Genomic DNA, 17,285 nt, shown 5'->3' with positions numbered 1-17,285 from the left:
ATCCAAGACAAGAGGCTTTACATTGTACATTCACCCATTCACACACCGATGGCAGAGGAAACCATGCAAGGAATTAATCTGCTCATCAGGAGCCATTAGGGGTTCAATGTTTTGCTCAAGGACACTTCGACACTAAATCAACTCTCAATTTCTTATACTTTTAAAACATTGTGACCTTCTTTATCCAGCTATCTCCAAATATCTAACCCTTGAATCTGAAAAAAGAAAATAAATGTGAATTGGAAAAAATAAAAAAAAATCGAACCTCTGTTCGAAGTGGAGCTGTGTGTGTGTGTGTGTGTGTGTGTGTGTGTGTGTGTGTGTGTGTGTGTGTGTGTGTGTGTGTGTGTATTGCAGTTGAAAACAGCGCCCCTCCCTTAACATGTGTGGTCATAAAAGGTACTACCACATTCTTGAGGCTACATACGGACCCACATACATACCCACATACATAGACGGACGGATACACACACGGCCATGTATAGGGAGCTCCACACAGCTCCAAAAATAAAGGTAAAGTTGTTTCTATGGACACTCAGGCACCCACTGACCTAGTGGTCTGAGTGCAGACCACATAGGCTCCAATGCAACAGCATGTCGCGGGTTTGAATCCTGATCCCGCTGACCTTCTACCTGCTCCGTGTCTCTCCCCATCTCTCTCTCTGTTGTCCAACTCCAGTGTAGGCTACTATCATTAAAGGCAGAAAAGAAAGAGCTTTAAAAATTCTTCTTGGACACCTCATTCTGTGGTCTGCAATGATGAGGTCATCTCAATTATGTAATTACATGCCAGAACCTGACAATCAACATTTTTTCCCTTTACAAACACATGTTTAAAACACCAGACAAACAAACCATCATGCACGGAATTCAACAGAGACGGAGACAGACATCTCACAAGAGGTGTAAACAATTTCAGGTTGGCGTTTTTAAAGATCTTGGCCATTTATTTCTCACGCTTGCACAAAAATGTAATATATCACCAAGTCAGTGGTTCCCAAACCTTTTCAGGTCGACACCCAAAAGAGTTTAGACGTTTGCCCGGGACCCAAACTAGTGAAAATAGCAGATCTACAGGTGCACAGCATATCACTTTGCAGCATTGTGAGCTTGTAGATTGTCTATTTTCGCGACTTTTTTTAATGTAGGAAAACAAGTGGAATTTTACTCGAGTCGTGACCCACAAAAGGGTTGGGTTCTCAAAGTGGGTCTGGGGATCCCCAGGCGTCCTTTAGGAGGTTCCAGGGGGTCCCCAGCTAAATGAAAGACACTATACATAGTACGCAACTGTGCCCTGTGTTTATATACAACATGAACTGTTGGTATTAGAGTTCTCAACGGTCCTGAAAATTTAGGCCCGGCCCTAACTGGGCCCTAACTGTTGGCCCGAGGCCCTACCCGGCCCGACTAGTTAGCATACATTTTAGGCCCTACCCTACCCTAAATGTCGGGTCGGGTTCGGGCAGAATTTGAGAACTCTAGTTGGTATAGGCCTATAGGGACATTGGGAAACAGTTGGATGCTCCAACAAGTCCACATGCAGACTTTTGCCTTTTATTTACCTCCAAACGTGCAGGTTTATTGACAGAGCAGGCTCAGGCCTGGCCAAAACTAACCTCCAAATAAAGGAACTGAGGACACTCAGTTCTGAGGACTCAACACTTGACAGCTAAAGTAATGAAACAAACCAGGAACTTTAGAAACTAGAACAGGACAAATCCTTTTAGAAGGCCCTGGCAGCTCGACCCTGGATGTCATAACGGCTAGCTGCAAGCCAACTTGAACCTACCTCTTCTTGTTTGTGGAGGTTTATGGCAGTTGGCACCTGTAGGCGTAGCATGTCTTTTAACCAGGTGAGGCAAACCATCACATAATTAGTAATCGCAATCGGTAACTCTGTAAACTCACACACAGCTAACTAAGGCCATGAGTTATCTTACACAATGACATAACGAAGTAGCCTACTGTACTGTTTAAAAGTTCAACAATGTTCTCCCAGGCGCCAATTCATTCACAGATCTGTATAAAAAAGACAAAACCTGATATCAACATAGGCTAAACAAACACCCCTCCTTCTCCAGAGTGCTTGGCCCCTTCCAATCAACAGGATTGCCATTCAGCACTGCAGAGGAGAGACAGGTGACCCCACAAATGCTATAACAATGAAAAGAAAATTGTGACACATTTTGAGTGACAAAAAAATATGTTGATAAATCATCCATTATGACAGAAAGTCAACATGTTGCCCCCTGGTGGATGTTTTAAAAACACATCAGTAATTGCTGATAGGCAAATTGATACAAAACTTGTCAGGAATTGCTTTATTTCTCCATACTCAGATTGATATAAAACCTCTCAGGAAATGCTTTTTCATGGAATCATGGAAGTTACCCTCATTTCAAGCAACATCGAGTGTACATAACAATCAAATAAACTACACAATAAATAACAGAACAAAGCTCAAATGCACATGTAACAAACATGAGCATCACACATCTCTATAAATTGAGTACAAAAGTACCCCAATGTAAACAAGCCATTGTGCTTTCTTGGGTTTAAATCCTATTAGACCTTGTATCCACAAGTTTCCGCGGGAGTTTACTGGAGACTATCGGGACCAAACTTCCGGGTTTAACAGCAGACATACAAGCTCACGTCGCGTCGCAGATGCAACCCGTTGTGAGCTTGTAAATCGGCGCCGGAAGCTCGGTACAGACGTCTGCGCAATGCACTATGGGGCGTTGGAAACTCGTGGATACATGAACTGTCCTGTGCTTTTCCTATGCGAACTGCTAATAAAGTATCCAATCAATCAATCAATCACAAATAGATCACAGAGCAAGTTCAAATTAGCATAAAACACAAGATAAAACAAACATATAAAACAAACAAAATTAAATCACACAAAGCTGTTACATACTGACACACATTGGCTAGTGACACATAAGGTCCAACATTCTAATTACAGATTTGATTTCAGTTTAAATAGGCAATAACCTCTTACATTATTTTATAGTAGTTACTACCAACTTCAATTAAAAAAGAAAGGAAAAAAACGGTATGGTAAAAGTGATATATTTACTTTTTTGTTGTTTTGTTGTTGAAAATCTTAAGTCCCAAATAATTCCACACTATACAGAATGGTTTGTATCGCAGTGTAGAATAGTTATTATTATTATCAACATTATGAATTGTATGCATTAGTTTTCATGAATAGAACATGATAAGGAGTTATTCCAGGAGTGAAAAAACCCGTATGAATGCACGTCATCACTTTCTCTCTCCGTTATACGGGAGGAGGGCCTCCTCTGGCCCTCGGGGACCGGTCCACCACTGGCCTTCCAGCGTTGGGATTGGCCGCTTGCAGCTCCACGTCTTCCTCTACCACAACCTTTTTCTTCTTCTTCTTCTTCTTCTCCGGCTCTGGCTCGGGTTCTGGGCAGAGAGGGATTTAATTATACCGAGAATATCTGATCTACAAGCTCACAATGCGTCGCTGCGACATGCAAATAAACAGTTAAAATTTGATTATTTTAGGGGTCGCGGCCTGAAAAGGTTGAGAACCACTGCTCTAGTCTAGCAGGAGATCACAACTTACCAGGCTCAGGCTCCGGCTCAGGCTCCGGAACCTTAATGCAACCTGGGCCTTTGGGGAGCAGGTCCTCTAGGTCCAACATGACCTGGTTGGTGGTGTCCATGTTGTTCCTCCTGTTCTTCTCCTCATCCCGAGCCTGAAGACACAAGAAAAAGAGAGGTTAGGGTGCATGGATAAGGACAGTAAGAAGACACAGAGACAAGGAGCGATATAAATGAAAAGGGGTGAGGAGTCGACTATTTAAAGAGCGGTGCCAACCGCTCCTACATCTGGCTTTGTCTGTTTGCATGTACGCATGTGCTACACTTGGCTCATTGACCAAGCTCTGCGGGACACTTAATGAAATGAACTCGTAAAAGGCACCGCTCACTTCACACTGGGTGTGATTTCTCCTTGCAATTATGACTTTTACCTGATAATTCTGAGTCACCTACCTAGTTCACATTTGTGAGGGGAAAAAATACCAAAAATACCCAAACTTCAGAGAGAGCCAGAGACAGAGAGGGGAGAGGGAGTCTGTGGGAAGACAGGGAAGCAGGGGGAGAGAGCGGGAGGGGGAGAGAGAAGGGAGTACTGCACCATGCTGGGTACCGAAACAAGAACATGCTGATCGACGAGTCATAAAGTGACACGTTGTCAGCACAGCAACCAGGGCCAAGTTGATTGGGTAAGTAATAGTTGACATAGCCTACCCTGCCACACTGAAGTCCTCTGGCTGAGCAGAGGGGGCTGTGATCAAACATTACGTTTCTTTCAATTACCGGTAGTCTACAACTGGAAATTGGAGTATTCGTGGAAAAACATTGAATACAGACAGTATCTGAATTGGGCCAGCCCAGTAATCATTGGTACAGAGTAGATCAGTTCTGAGAACCCGTTATTACTTGAATTGCATGACATTTCACCACTTACTGGTGCCTCTAGGTTTTTATAGGACTTTCAAAACTATTATAAATGTATATTTCAAATAATATGGGTTTGTATGAATAACGTTCTCTGCCTGTTGTGTTCCACTCACCAATTGCATCTTCTTCTTCAGATCTAGGTTGGCCTGCTGGTAAGCCTTGGACGTTACGTTCAGATAATAAATGGCCAGTCTGTTAAGAGACAAAGTTATAGGACATTTCAGTCAAAGGCACTGAAATCAGAATTGTTTTTTTTCCCTGGAGGTATTGGAATCAGAATCACCCAATTCCCATTAGACACTTCAGAATTAAAATTGCTTTCTCAACCCCAGAATATGACGTAAAAGCAAGATGGCCAGCTTGTGAGTAGACAAGAATTATGTGGACTAACAAAACACAAATTTAATTTATACCCAACAAAAGTGCTAAATTGTAAAAGGCGTTGTGTTTGTCATATGATTGTCTATTGCACTGTTTCCCAAACAGTGGGTCGGGAGTCGGGACCACTTTTTGTGGGTCGCAAGTTGAATATCCCTTTATTTTGTGTTTCCTAAATGTTGTAATTATTATCATTGTAAAAGATTTTCTTAAAAAATCAACAACATATATGACCCTTATTTGAAGAGGTTCCTACTTTTATTTATTTTGTATTTTTATTTCTGCATTATCTTGGACTGACTGTATATATTTGTATTTGTTGTTGTGCTGCACTGTACCATTACCACATTTTGTATTAAAGGAGTAGTTCACCCCCAAAATGACTTTTTTTCTATTGATTACTCATGCCATGGAGACTAGAGTTCAATAATATTTTTAGTTTTTTGTCGCATTCCTAAGACAAAAATGTGATAACAATAAATGTACCCCCATTCGTTCCGGATGGGGACCCGTTTTGAAACGGGTCCCCATCCGGAATCAATGGGGGCAAATGTACTCGAATCAAATCTTTGTCTTAGGAATGTGGCAAAAAACAAAAATATTATTGAACTCTACTCTCCATGGCATGAGCAATCAATAGAAAAAAAGGCATTTTGGGGGTGAACTACTCCTTTAAGAAGAAAAAACATTTTAATTACAAAAAAAAGAAGAAAAAATCATTTTTCATTTCATGAATAAAAGAAAGAATATCGAAGAAATTCCCTAAATTAGAAAACAAATGTTTAAGAAAGAAGTAGTGAACATAGCAGATCTGCAAGCTTGTAACGCAGCGAGAAGCGATGTGTTGTGAGCTTGTAGATCTGCTATTTTCACTCGTTTGGGTACTGGAGCAAACATCTGATTTCTCTTTTGGGAATGGTCTATAAAGTTTGGGAACCCCTGACACAGGGCTTAAGTGGTTAAAGTACAACAACATCTACACTCAGAATATACACAGACACAGCCTATAGATACTGTGTATAGGTCATTACATTTTTCTCAAAATGATTTTTGTTTTTACATTGTGAAATGATTTAAAAAAAATGATTTAAAAAATGTTGCCAAAAAGAGAGAGAGAGAAAAAAATGCTGACATTGACGTGACTCCTTTCTAAATAATAGGACTTGTTATTGCATTGGGTTCCGCCCTCTGTTCAACTCAGTGAGTTGAGAATGGAAACACTGCCCTCATGTGGATTCTTTCATATCACACTGTAACACTGTTAGTGAACAAACACTCGGTGGGAAGGATTCCTGTCACAATATAGAGCCGTTTAACACTGTTACTGAACAAGCACTCTATAGCAATGATTAGTGTTAGTGAACACACATACTGTGATTCCTACCTTGAGGCAGCAGCAGCAGTTAGTTGTTTCTCCAACACAGACTGGTTGGACTTCCTGGTCAGGTGAGCAGGCTGGGTGTGAATTCCTTGGCTACAGCGACATCTGTTGATGGGGACCTACTGATTGGTTTTATTTCACCAGACTCTACCTAGCTCCAGTGGGTTGGGGCGGCCGCGGCCGCTTCGCGGCCGCTGCCAGAGCACGCAGTCCGGCTTGGGTGCCCTCCGAGACCTCGGTGTCTGAGTCTGGAGCTCTGTGAAAAAAAGAAAAAAGAAAAAAAGCCAGCTGCTGAGCGGGCGTGCGTGCGTGCGTGCTTGCGTGCGTTCAGTGCAATGTGAATGCATGTGACCAATTGATAGGAAGATAGATAGATACGTAATAAACATGAACTAAAAGGAGATCCCAGTAATGTTTTTGGCTTATTTCCACAGGGAAGTCATTCATGAATGAACGAATTATTGATATAGGACTGTCATAGGTACAGTGTCATTGACAGTACAGTTCACTGGTACAAGGTCAACTAAAAGGTGATCCTAGAAAAGACTAAGTCAGGGGGAAACAATTTAAAAAATAAAACAATAAAAACAGCCGATCTACAAGGCTGCATGTGGGCTTGTGGATCAGCTGTTTTGGGTAAATGTGGGTTTGTATTGATCCCTTTATTGAGTGATTGATTGAAGACTTTACGACAAGTTTCATGACAGTACAGTTCACTGGTACAAGCTCAACTAAAAGGAGCTTTATTTATTGAATGAATTATTTCCCTGTCTCCACACCAGGCCCAACTGCGCCGCCACTGACTGATAAATTGCGACCGTCGGGTCGCAGTTACTATCGAAACCTCGACCGGCTGTCTGTCTGTCCGTCACACTTTTGCCCTGCTCATATCTCTGCAACCGCTGCCCCGATCCGTGCCAAATTTGGCACACACAGTCCTTGCCTGCCAAACTACGATTCTCACATGGCCCTCCTCTTCTAGCGCCACCATGAGGCCAAAACTCATTCTGGACACTGCTCCTACAAATCTTGCCCTAAAATCACACAAATCGGTACACACTTGCTCTACGCTCATGTCATCAACATGGATCTGTCCCATGTAGCGCCACCTTCAGGCCGATTTTTTTAAACCCATTTTTGGACACTACTCCTACAGATTTTGCCCTAAAATCACACAAATCGCTACGCAGTCAGTATATATTAGGGAGTCTTACTGGTTTAATTATTTATTTCCCGACTATGTTTCCGAGACTGATTATTTATTTATTTATTTCCCGACTATGTTTCCGAGACTGATTATTTATTTATTTATTTATTTCCTGACTGTTTCCGAGACTGATTATTTATGTAATTAATTATTTATTTATTTCCGCCCCTGGACTCCGCCCCCCCCCAGGCGTCTGCCTATCGATCGGCTGGGCTTTAAAGAGCCATAACTCCGTTTTGCAGCGTGCTACCGTCTCCAAACTCGCTTTCTGGCTTCTCGTGTTACTGGTATTAAATACCACATACAAGCTCACGGAAGCTCCATCCAACTTCTGCGCAATGCATTATGGGATGTTGGAAAGTTGTGGATACTAGCAACAGAGTATTTAAATAAATAAATAAATAAATAAATAAATAAATATATAATGAATGAACGAACACATGAATAAATAAATAAATAAACAAAGAAAGTGTGTGTGTGTGTGTGTGTGTGTGTGTGTGTGTGTGCATGCATGCATGCGTGCGTGCGTGCGTGCGTAATTACTGCCTCCTCGTTAAGAACCCCACACATTTAGGCAAATTCTTTCTTTCTTCCTTCCTTCCTTCCTTCCTTCCTTCCTGTAAATGAGGCCGCATGACAAGCGTTCTCGTCACCGCGCTGACGGGGTAATTACACGCAAATACAAGGGGTGGAGTCGAACTTAACGAGTGGGCGTGGTTTCAACTACAAGCTCACAACGCGCCACATCAAGACGCGTTGTGAGCTTGTAGATCTGCTATTAACGAGTGGGCGTGGTTTCAACAAGAGGGAGGACTCTGACTTAACGAGTGGGCCTAACGTAATGAGTTTTGTGGGCGTCGCACGCATTAATTATGTAAATTAAGCCGACTTATGCAAAAGGGGCGGGGCATGGTTTGGAAATGCATTTGGGTATGGTTCGCATACATTATGCTCGCATACATTATGCTAATGAGGGCGTTAAGGTGGGTTTCCCAGCGCGTAAAAAATGCAGACGACCGTATGTAAATGAAGGGGAGGAGCTTAGTCGACGTATGCAAATTGGGGGCGGGGCATGGTTTGGAAATGCGTTTGGGTATGGTTCGCATACATTATGCTCGCAGACATTATGCTAATGAGGGCGTTAAGGTGGGTTTCCCAGCGCGTAAAAAATGCAGACGACCGTATGTAAATGAAGGGGAGGAGCTTAGTCGACGTATGAAAATTGGGGGCGGTGCATGGTTTGGAAATGTGTGTGGGTGTGGTTCGCATAAATTATGCTAATGAGGCTGTTAAGTGGCGTTTCCCAGCGCGTAAAATATGCAGACGACCGTATGTAAATGAAGGGGAGGAGCTTAGGCGACGTATGCAAATTGGGGGCGGGGCATGGTTTGGAAATGCGTGTGGGCGTGGTTTGCAGACATTATGCTCGCATACATTATGCTAATGAGGGCGTTAAGGTGGGTTTCCCAGCGCGTAAAAAATGCAGACGACCGTATGTAAATGAAGGGGAGGAGCTTAGTCGACGTATGAAAATTGGGGCGGGCATGGTTTGGAAATGCGTTTGGGTGTGGTTCGCATACATTATGCTAATGAGGGTGTTAAGGTAGGTTTCCCAGCGCGTAAAAAATGTAGATGACCGTATGTAAATGAAGGGGAGGAGCTTAGTCGACGTATGCAAATTGGGGGCGGGGCATGGTTTGGAAATGCATTTGGGTATGGTTCGCATACATTATGCTCGCATACATTATGCTAATGAGGGCGTTAAGGTGGGTTTCCCAGCGCGTAAAAAATGCAGACGACCGTATGTAAATGAAGGGGAGGAGCTTAGTCGACGTATGCAAATTGGGGGCGGGGCATGGTTTGGAAATGCGTTTGGGTATGGTTCGCATACATTATGCTCGCAGACATTATGCTAATGAGGGCGTTAAGGTGGGTTTCCCAGCGCGTAAAAAATGCAGACGACCGTATGTAAATGAAGGGGAGGAGCTTAGTCGACGTATGAAAATTGGGGGCGGTGCATGGTTTGGAAATGTGTGTGGGTGTGGTTCGCATAAATTATGCTAATGAGGCTGTTAAGTGGCGTTTCCCAGCGCGTAAAATATGCAGACGACCGTATGTAAATGAAGGGGAGGAGCTTAGGCGACGTATGCAAATTGGGGGCGGGGCATGGTTTGGAAATGCGTGTGGGCGTGGTTTGCAGACATTATGCTCGCATACATTATGCTAATGAGGGCGTTAAGGTGGGTTTCCCAGCGCGTAAAAAATGCAGACGACCGTATGTAAATGAAGGGGAGGAGCTTAGTCGACGTATGAAAATTGGGGCGGGCATGGTTTGGAAATGCGTTTGGGTGTGGTTCGCATACATTATGCTAATGAGGGTGTTAAGGTAGGTTTCCCAGCGCGTAAAAAATGTAGATGACCGTATGTAAATGAAGGGGAGGAGCTTAGTCGACGTATGCAAATTGGGGGCGGGGCATGGTTTGGAAATGCATTTGGGTATGGTTCGCATACATTATGCTCGCATACATTATGCTAATGAGGGCGTTAAGGTGGGTTTCCCAGCGCGTAAAAAATGCAGACGTCCGTATGTAAATGAAGGGGAGGAGCTTAGTCGACGTATGAAAATTGGGGCGGGGCATGGTTTGGAAATGCGTTTGGGTGTGGTTCGCATACATTATGCTAATGAGGGTGTTAAGGTAGGTTTCCCAGCGCGTAAAAAATGTAGATGACCGTATGTAAATGAAGGGGAGGAGCTTAGTCGACGTATGCAAATTGGGGGCGGGGCATGGTTTGGAAATGCGTTTGGGTATGGTTCGCATACATTATGCTCGCAGACATTATGCTAATGAGGGCGTTAAGGTGGGTTTCCCAGCGCGTAAAAAATGCAGACGACCGTATGTAAATGAAGGGGAGGAGCTTAGTCGACGTATGAAAATTGGGGGCGGTGCATGGTTTGGAAATGTGTGTGGGTGTGGTTCGCATAAATTATGCTAATGAGGCTGTTAAGTGGCGTTTCCCAGCGCGTAAAATATGCAGACGACCGTATGTAAATGAAGGGGAGGAGCTTAGGCGACGTATGCAAATTGGGGGCGGGGCATGGTTTGGAAATGCGTGTGGGCGTGGTTTGCAGACATTATGCTCGCATACATTATGCTAATGAGGGCGTTAAGGTGGGTTTCCCAGCGCGTAAAAAATGCAGACGACCGTATGTAAATGAAGGGGAGGAGCTTAGTCGACGTATGAAAATTGGGGCGGGGCATGGTTTGGAAATGCGTTTGGGTGTGGTTCGCATACATTATGCTAATGAGGGTGTTAAGGTAGGTTTCCCAGCGCGTAAAAAATGTAGATGACCGTATGTAAATGAAGGGGAGGAGCTTAGTCGACGTATGCAAATTAGGGGCGGGGCATGGTTTGGAAATGCGTTTGGGTATGGTTCGCATACATTATGCTCGCAGACATTATGCTAATGAGGGCGTTAAGGTGGGTTTCCCAGCGCGTAAAAAATGCAGACGACCGTATGTAAATGAAGGGGAGGAGCTTAGTCGACGTATGAAAATTGGGGGCGGTGCATGGTTTGGAAATGTGTGTGGGTGTGGTTCGCATAAATTATGCTAATGAGGCTGTTAAGTGGCGTTTCCCAGCGCGTAAAATATGCAGACGACCGTATGTAAATGAAGGGGAGGAGCTTAGGCGACGTATGCAAATTGGGGGCGGGGCATGGTTTGGAAATGCGTGTGGGCGTGGTTTGCAGACATTATGCTCGCATACATTATGCTAATGAGGGCGTTAAGGTGGGTTTCCCAGCGCGTAAAAAATGCAGACGACCGTATGTAAATGAAGGGGAGGAGCTTAGTCGACGTATGAAAATTGGGGCTGGTGCATGGTTTGGAAATGCGTGTGGGCGTGTTGCGCATACATTATGCTTGCATACATTATGCTAATGAGGGCGTTAAGGTGGGTTTCCCAGGGCTTAAAAAATACAGATGACCGTAGTGAGCATTCGTTCCACGAACGCATTCATTCAATGAATGAATGAATAAATAAATAAAGTGCACGTGCACACACGTGTGTGTGTGCGTGCGTGCGTGCGTGCGTGCGTGCGTGCGTGCGAGCGAGCGAACGAACGCACGTGCACGCACGCACGCACGCACGCACGCACGCACGCACGCACACTTTATTATTTATTCATTCATTCACGCACGCACACACGCACACGCATGCACACTTTATTTTTTAATTAATTCATGAATACAGCCTGCGATATGCGTGAAATCTTGCAAGCACATTCCCACTAGGTCAAGGAACAGATGCCTCCCTTCTCACATTGGCCTGTTATAGCGCCACCAGCGGGTCAACTTTTGCATAACACATTTTTGGAACAAAATGCCTCAAATCATGCATGCAGCTAATTTCAGTAACGTCAAAGAGAGCACTGCCTGCGATCTTGACATTTTGTACTTTTATAGACATTGTTTTCTGGCTTGAAGCGAGCCCACAATTGTTTCGAAGGAACAATATTGTCTAGTTTCCATATGATATGCACATGTATGTCCAAAAAAAAAAAATGATTTAAACTAGTCAAAACAGCCGATCTACAAGCACACAACGCCTCGCACTGTAGATCTGCTGTTTTCACTACTTTTTGTGCAAACAGTAAATTTTTTACTTTTGTGCAAACAGTTTCATTTTTTCCTAATGGCCCGGCCTGGACCGACCGATAATGAACCGGCCGTTCGGGAGTTGTCCCGCTTTTCCCAATGGCCAGCACGTCCCTGCCTGAAACAGTGGTAAATCAGCCAACAACCCACTCCCTCTCATGGTAAATGGCTTACATCTTCAACCGCCTATCTACAAGTTTCCAACATCCCATCGTGCATTGCTCAGAAGGTGCGCGGCAGTTCCGGCATCGCAGCAGAGTGTGATCTACAAGCTCACAACGGTTGCATCTGCGACACGACGTGAGCTTGTATTTCAGCTGTGGCACAGTGAGATGGGTCAAACACAGAGAACCATTCTCACATACAGCAATGTATGTGACAAATAGTAGGAATCTTAATCACTATATTGTGCACTGTAGTGAGTAGGGAAGGGAGTGAAATTGCAAACAGTTTGTGAGGCTAAACATGACACTCCATTAAACCCGATTCACACAAAAGACAGGCAGACATCATACCTTCATAGCCAGATGGAGCTTCTCAGCAAAAAACGCAGGCTTACTCCAGGCACACTTCACTGTACATCAAAAGAAACACAGTTTAGGAGGGCAGCCCGATGGATCACTGAGTAAGAGCGCATAGCACAGTGACATAAATAACGCTATAGTCATTTCCACATATGACCCTAAGTTCAAATAATATATATATATATATATATATATATATATTAAAGATGAATACATAAATAATACAGAGGGGTGACGCTTAACTACATTTTGATATCAAACATACAGTGTACAATTCCCAAAACTAAATTTCTTCTCTTCAATAGAGTCTTTAATTCAGTCTGCCCAGAAGCAGGGATAAGAAATGTCCCCACTGGCCATAATGAAAATCCTGTTTACTCAATAAGATTCTGATTGGAATCATTTTAGGAAGAATCCTTCTCACCAATGTCAACAAGACAGTCTTCAATGTCTCCTTTCAGCTCCATGTCCAAGGCTTTGGGTAAGGTGACATCACTGAGGCCAGCGTATTTCTGGAACGCTACGAGGTCAAATGGTGCACATTAATTTACTTTAAGTTTTTTATTTAATTTTACAGGTGGTCATGATGAAACTACCTAAATACAGAACGTTTATATTTATTCTAGGGCTGTCAATCGATTAAAATATTTCCTCTGATGAATCGCATAGTTAATCATGATTAATCTCACATTAATTGCATATTGTTTATACATTCTAAAGCTACCGTAAACAGATCTTTTTCAAGACTTGAATACACGTATCAACATGGGAGTAGTAGACAAATGCTTGCTTTATGCAAATGCATGTTTATTATTAGAGAAATAAACAAAGGAGTGCATGGGAGAAAGAAATGCTGAAATCATAAACTCAAGCCCAACAAATAACAGATGGGCATATTGATTTACTTACTTTAACATTACATAGTATTTATTCATAACTATATGCCTGTAATAAGATAATAAGATGTGACCAGCTATCGGTTTGCACTTGAACATTTTGGACAGACCTTGCAGGCTTTGTACCAACAGTTTGGTCGTAGCTACGGAAAGCTAAGGAAAATGGCAGTGATCCAAAATGGGTTAAAGTGGATAAAGGAACCTTACTTTTAGAGAGCTGAGCAGCACTTCGACTCGTCAGGATGTCAATGAAAGCTTGGACATCGGTTCCTTTGGTGTTCTCACCAGCCTCGAACAGAGCCTGTCATAGAATTTATTATAAATTCAGTTAAGACAATACCTTTATTGATACACAAAGGGAAATGCAGTTAAGGTCCACGCAGTCACGCAGCATCAAACACAAATTGCCAACAGCCTTTTTTACAATGTTCTGTCCTGAAGCGACCACATACACACAGGTTCTCAAAAGTCTAGGGCAGGGGTCTTCAACGTTTTCAGGCCAAGAACCCCTTAGTTGAGAGATGAAGCAGGGACCCCCACAACATTTTCATAGATTCCATATAGTTTCATTGTTTGACAGCACAATCATCAGTGTATTTTGGATTCATGTCAATTTGTGTTTTCAGATATGTAACCACTTGAACCGTCAATAAGTAATAAACTTGACCTTTCACTCTGTACTTAATCTGCTCTTTTTCCCCTCTACACCAAACCTCTTTGCCAAAAATAGCATTGTGAGCTTGTAGATCTGCTATTTTTGGCCAAAGTTCTCAGAATATGGGCGCTAGGGTTCAAGTGGTTAATATAAAAAAAGTTTCTATCACACAAAGATTTGGAGGACCCCCTGTAGTAACTCTGAGGACCCCCTAGGGGTCCCGGACCCCCTGTTGAAGACCTTTGGTCTAGGCCTAGGGACACTCAGGGTTCCTTAGGTGGTTACAGACCCTGAGGTCGACGTAGTTATGGTGGTCCTTGAAATTAAAAGGTTTGAGAACCACTGCATTGCATGTTGGTCATGTTACTACAGTACAGTACTGTACCTTTGCATCCCTTTTGGCGAGGTCCAAGTCCACTTCACTGTCCTCATCTTTGTTGGCTTGCAGCAGGGCCTGAAGGGCCAATGTGAAGTCTCCACTGGTGTCCGCTTTAATGACGTCCTCCAGCTCTTCCTGGTACTCTGATGGAGAGAGAACACTTCATAGTTTGGAATTCACTCCGAAATATAAACATTTTACTGTGCAATATACTGTAGGAACGATAACACAACGAAGGTTGTTTTTGTTGTATGGTAAAGTGGGACTTGGGAGCATCAAATATAAAATTACTGTACCTTCGCTAAAAACACTCTTGATCTCATTGATTTCATAGTTTGACCGTGATGCAAGAATTTCCACCAAGACATCTTCATGTGTGCCCAGTCCCTGTTGGATAGACAATTGGTAGTGTTTAAAAAAGAGATTATTAATTAATGTATCATTTGTATTCTTCAAAAAGAATTGTAACGAAGAATTAAAATGGTAAAATCAAACATATATTCAAATCCATTCTAAACACTGGTTCAAAAAACATTGTTGATTTCTGTAACCCATATTCCTCATTCAGGTGTTCCTCATAAGAAACCATTTACAAAACTATTTAACTGCTTGGTTCTTAAAATTACAAGACTCTGTAACCATGGCTATCGTAAAGAGTGAATATTGGGCATAAAAGCCAAAAAATAAATATTAAAAATTGTGAATATTGAACTTGAAAACGATTTCTGTCGATATTAATTAAACTACACACCTTGGTGGCTTTTCTGAGACAGTGGGCATCAAAATGATCAGGTGCCATGAGCAGAGCCAGAACAACATCCTCGAAGTCTGACCTTAGGGATGACTTCAGGTCATCAGCCAGAGCCTGAAACAGAAACAAGTGCATTTCTGACTAATAAAGTATTCAAAGCACTATTACGTTGTAGATCATTTTAAATCTTAGAATATCTAAATCCGATTTTGACATATCTATTGGTTTGGTATTAGACTTATAGCAGGTATTAGCTTGCTTGTTAAAGGCTTAAATTAGGTATGGTATTTTATTTATTTGTAGGCATGTGTCATTTGTTTTTCAGTTTGTCATGTTGTTGTGATGTTTTATATGTGGGAGCAGTGGGACTACAGACGGAAATTGGCTTCTTTCTAAATCCGGCATGTTTACATGAGATCATGTTCAATTGATTGAATTCTTTTAATGTGCACTAAAGTTCTCATGACATGTCACTTGCTGAAAATAACAGATTAGTTTTTGTTTAAGAACGTAGGCAGGCAGTCACTCACTCATTGCCGTCTCCCCATGGCCTCCCAAGTAACAAGAAATCTTGTGAAATAAAATGTTGTCAACCAATCAAGGACGATGATACACGAAAGAATAAGTCTCCTCAAAAAAACTAAAGAGGCATCTTCTTTTCTGTCCAAAACCAAATCAGCCGAAACAAATTTTCTCTTTATGATCAATTGAAAAACCTAGTAGTATGTTTATAAAAAGTAGCCTGAATTTTAATACCCTAAAAGCTATAATTCAACCCCCCAAGATGTTGTGGACTATGTGGGGACAGGTTTTGAGGACCATGACTCACCTTCCCAGTGGATTGCTCATAGACTCCTTTGATCCTCTGTCTTTGTTCATTGCTTCTCTTCACCAGAATGGAAATGATCACATCCTCATCTACTCCTGTGAATGCGAATATATGTTATGTTGTAGGCTAGTACGGCTACTACACACTAAAAGAAAAATGTGTATTCTTTCTCAAGTTTCTCAAGGTGGATTAAGAGATCCAATCCAATCTTGAAGAAATTAAGTCATTTTGTAATTAATGTAGAAGTATAGGCCTATAATGTACAGTGCCTCACTAATTAGTTCTTTATACCTTTGGTTTCCATGGCTTTCTGCAGTTCTGAGGCATCACTGCTGGCGGAGAAGTTAGGATACGGAGGAACAGTTCCATAGAACTTAGGCTTCGGCTTCGATGGCTTACCCTTGCCCTGTGAATATATACATTCAATCAGAAAAAGTATTGAGAATGAACTGACAGTAAAGATACACTAACCCACTCAGATCCCCACTGGTAATTGACCAGGGCAGTATTCACATGGCCACCGTGTCCCCAGAGTTTGGCCTTATAAATGATATGCACTGAGGCGCCTTGATGCCTCGCCCAGGCTGCTCCAGTGACCCAGCTGATTTGACAACACCAAAGGCCAGGCTAAAATGGTGAAACTCCAGGCCTGAATACACTGCTGAATATTCTGCTGCCAGACACAGGCTACAATCTCTAATTGATATTGATCACATCTCAGAAATCATAGAAAGGGGTTTCATACGTTCATTCATAGCTTGAAACTCTCACAACACAGAGTGACCATGTTCAATTTTAGCTCAATAAGACAACAGAGAAAAGACCATAATTATAAACACCAAAACTGGACTTTAACTTAAACACATTAACTGTGATGAACCGGTACTCACTGAGTCCACAGAGTCCTTATCAGGGTCCCTGTCATGGATAATGTTTTTGAAGAACTTCTTGAAGAAAGTCATCTTTGCTTTGCTATGAATTGAAAACACAGCTGAATAAGGACCCTGATGTGATTTAGAGCACTGGTTCCCAAACAGCGGGTCAGGATCGATTTGTGGGTCACAGATATTTTTATGGGTCCCTTAATTTTTCTGTCTCCTATTTGGTTTTTAATTATTCAAAACATT

General features: G+C 42.4%; 1 protein-coding gene across 1 annotated transcript; it reads right to left on the bottom strand.

Annotated features, from left to right (window-relative positions):
- Nucleotides 1–3,286: 3,286 nt before the first annotated feature.
- LOC308299583 (annexin A1-like) lies at nt 3,287–17,120 on the bottom strand (the record flags this gene model as incomplete). Its single annotated transcript, XM_080743378.1, has 11 exons — nt 3,287–3,435; nt 3,599–3,731; nt 12,640–12,698; nt 13,073–13,168; nt 13,752–13,845; nt 14,585–14,721; nt 14,875–14,965; nt 15,330–15,443; nt 16,159–16,253; nt 16,450–16,564; nt 17,049–17,120. The coding sequence occupies 11 exons, from the start codon at nt 17,118–17,120 to the stop codon at nt 3,287–3,289; spliced, it is 1,155 nt and encodes a 384-aa protein (XP_080599504.1).
- Between the last annotated feature and the right edge of the window lie 165 nt (nt 17,121–17,285).

This window comes from Nannobrachium achirus, assembly GCF_963921795.1.
Source record: "Nannobrachium achirus genome assembly, chromosome: 15".
In the NCBI taxonomy this organism is placed as follows: Eukaryota; Metazoa; Chordata; class Actinopteri; order Myctophiformes; family Myctophidae; genus Nannobrachium; species Nannobrachium achirus.
The sequence above is the reverse complement of the archived record's forward strand: the minus strand, read 5'-3'. Positions and strand labels throughout refer to the sequence as shown.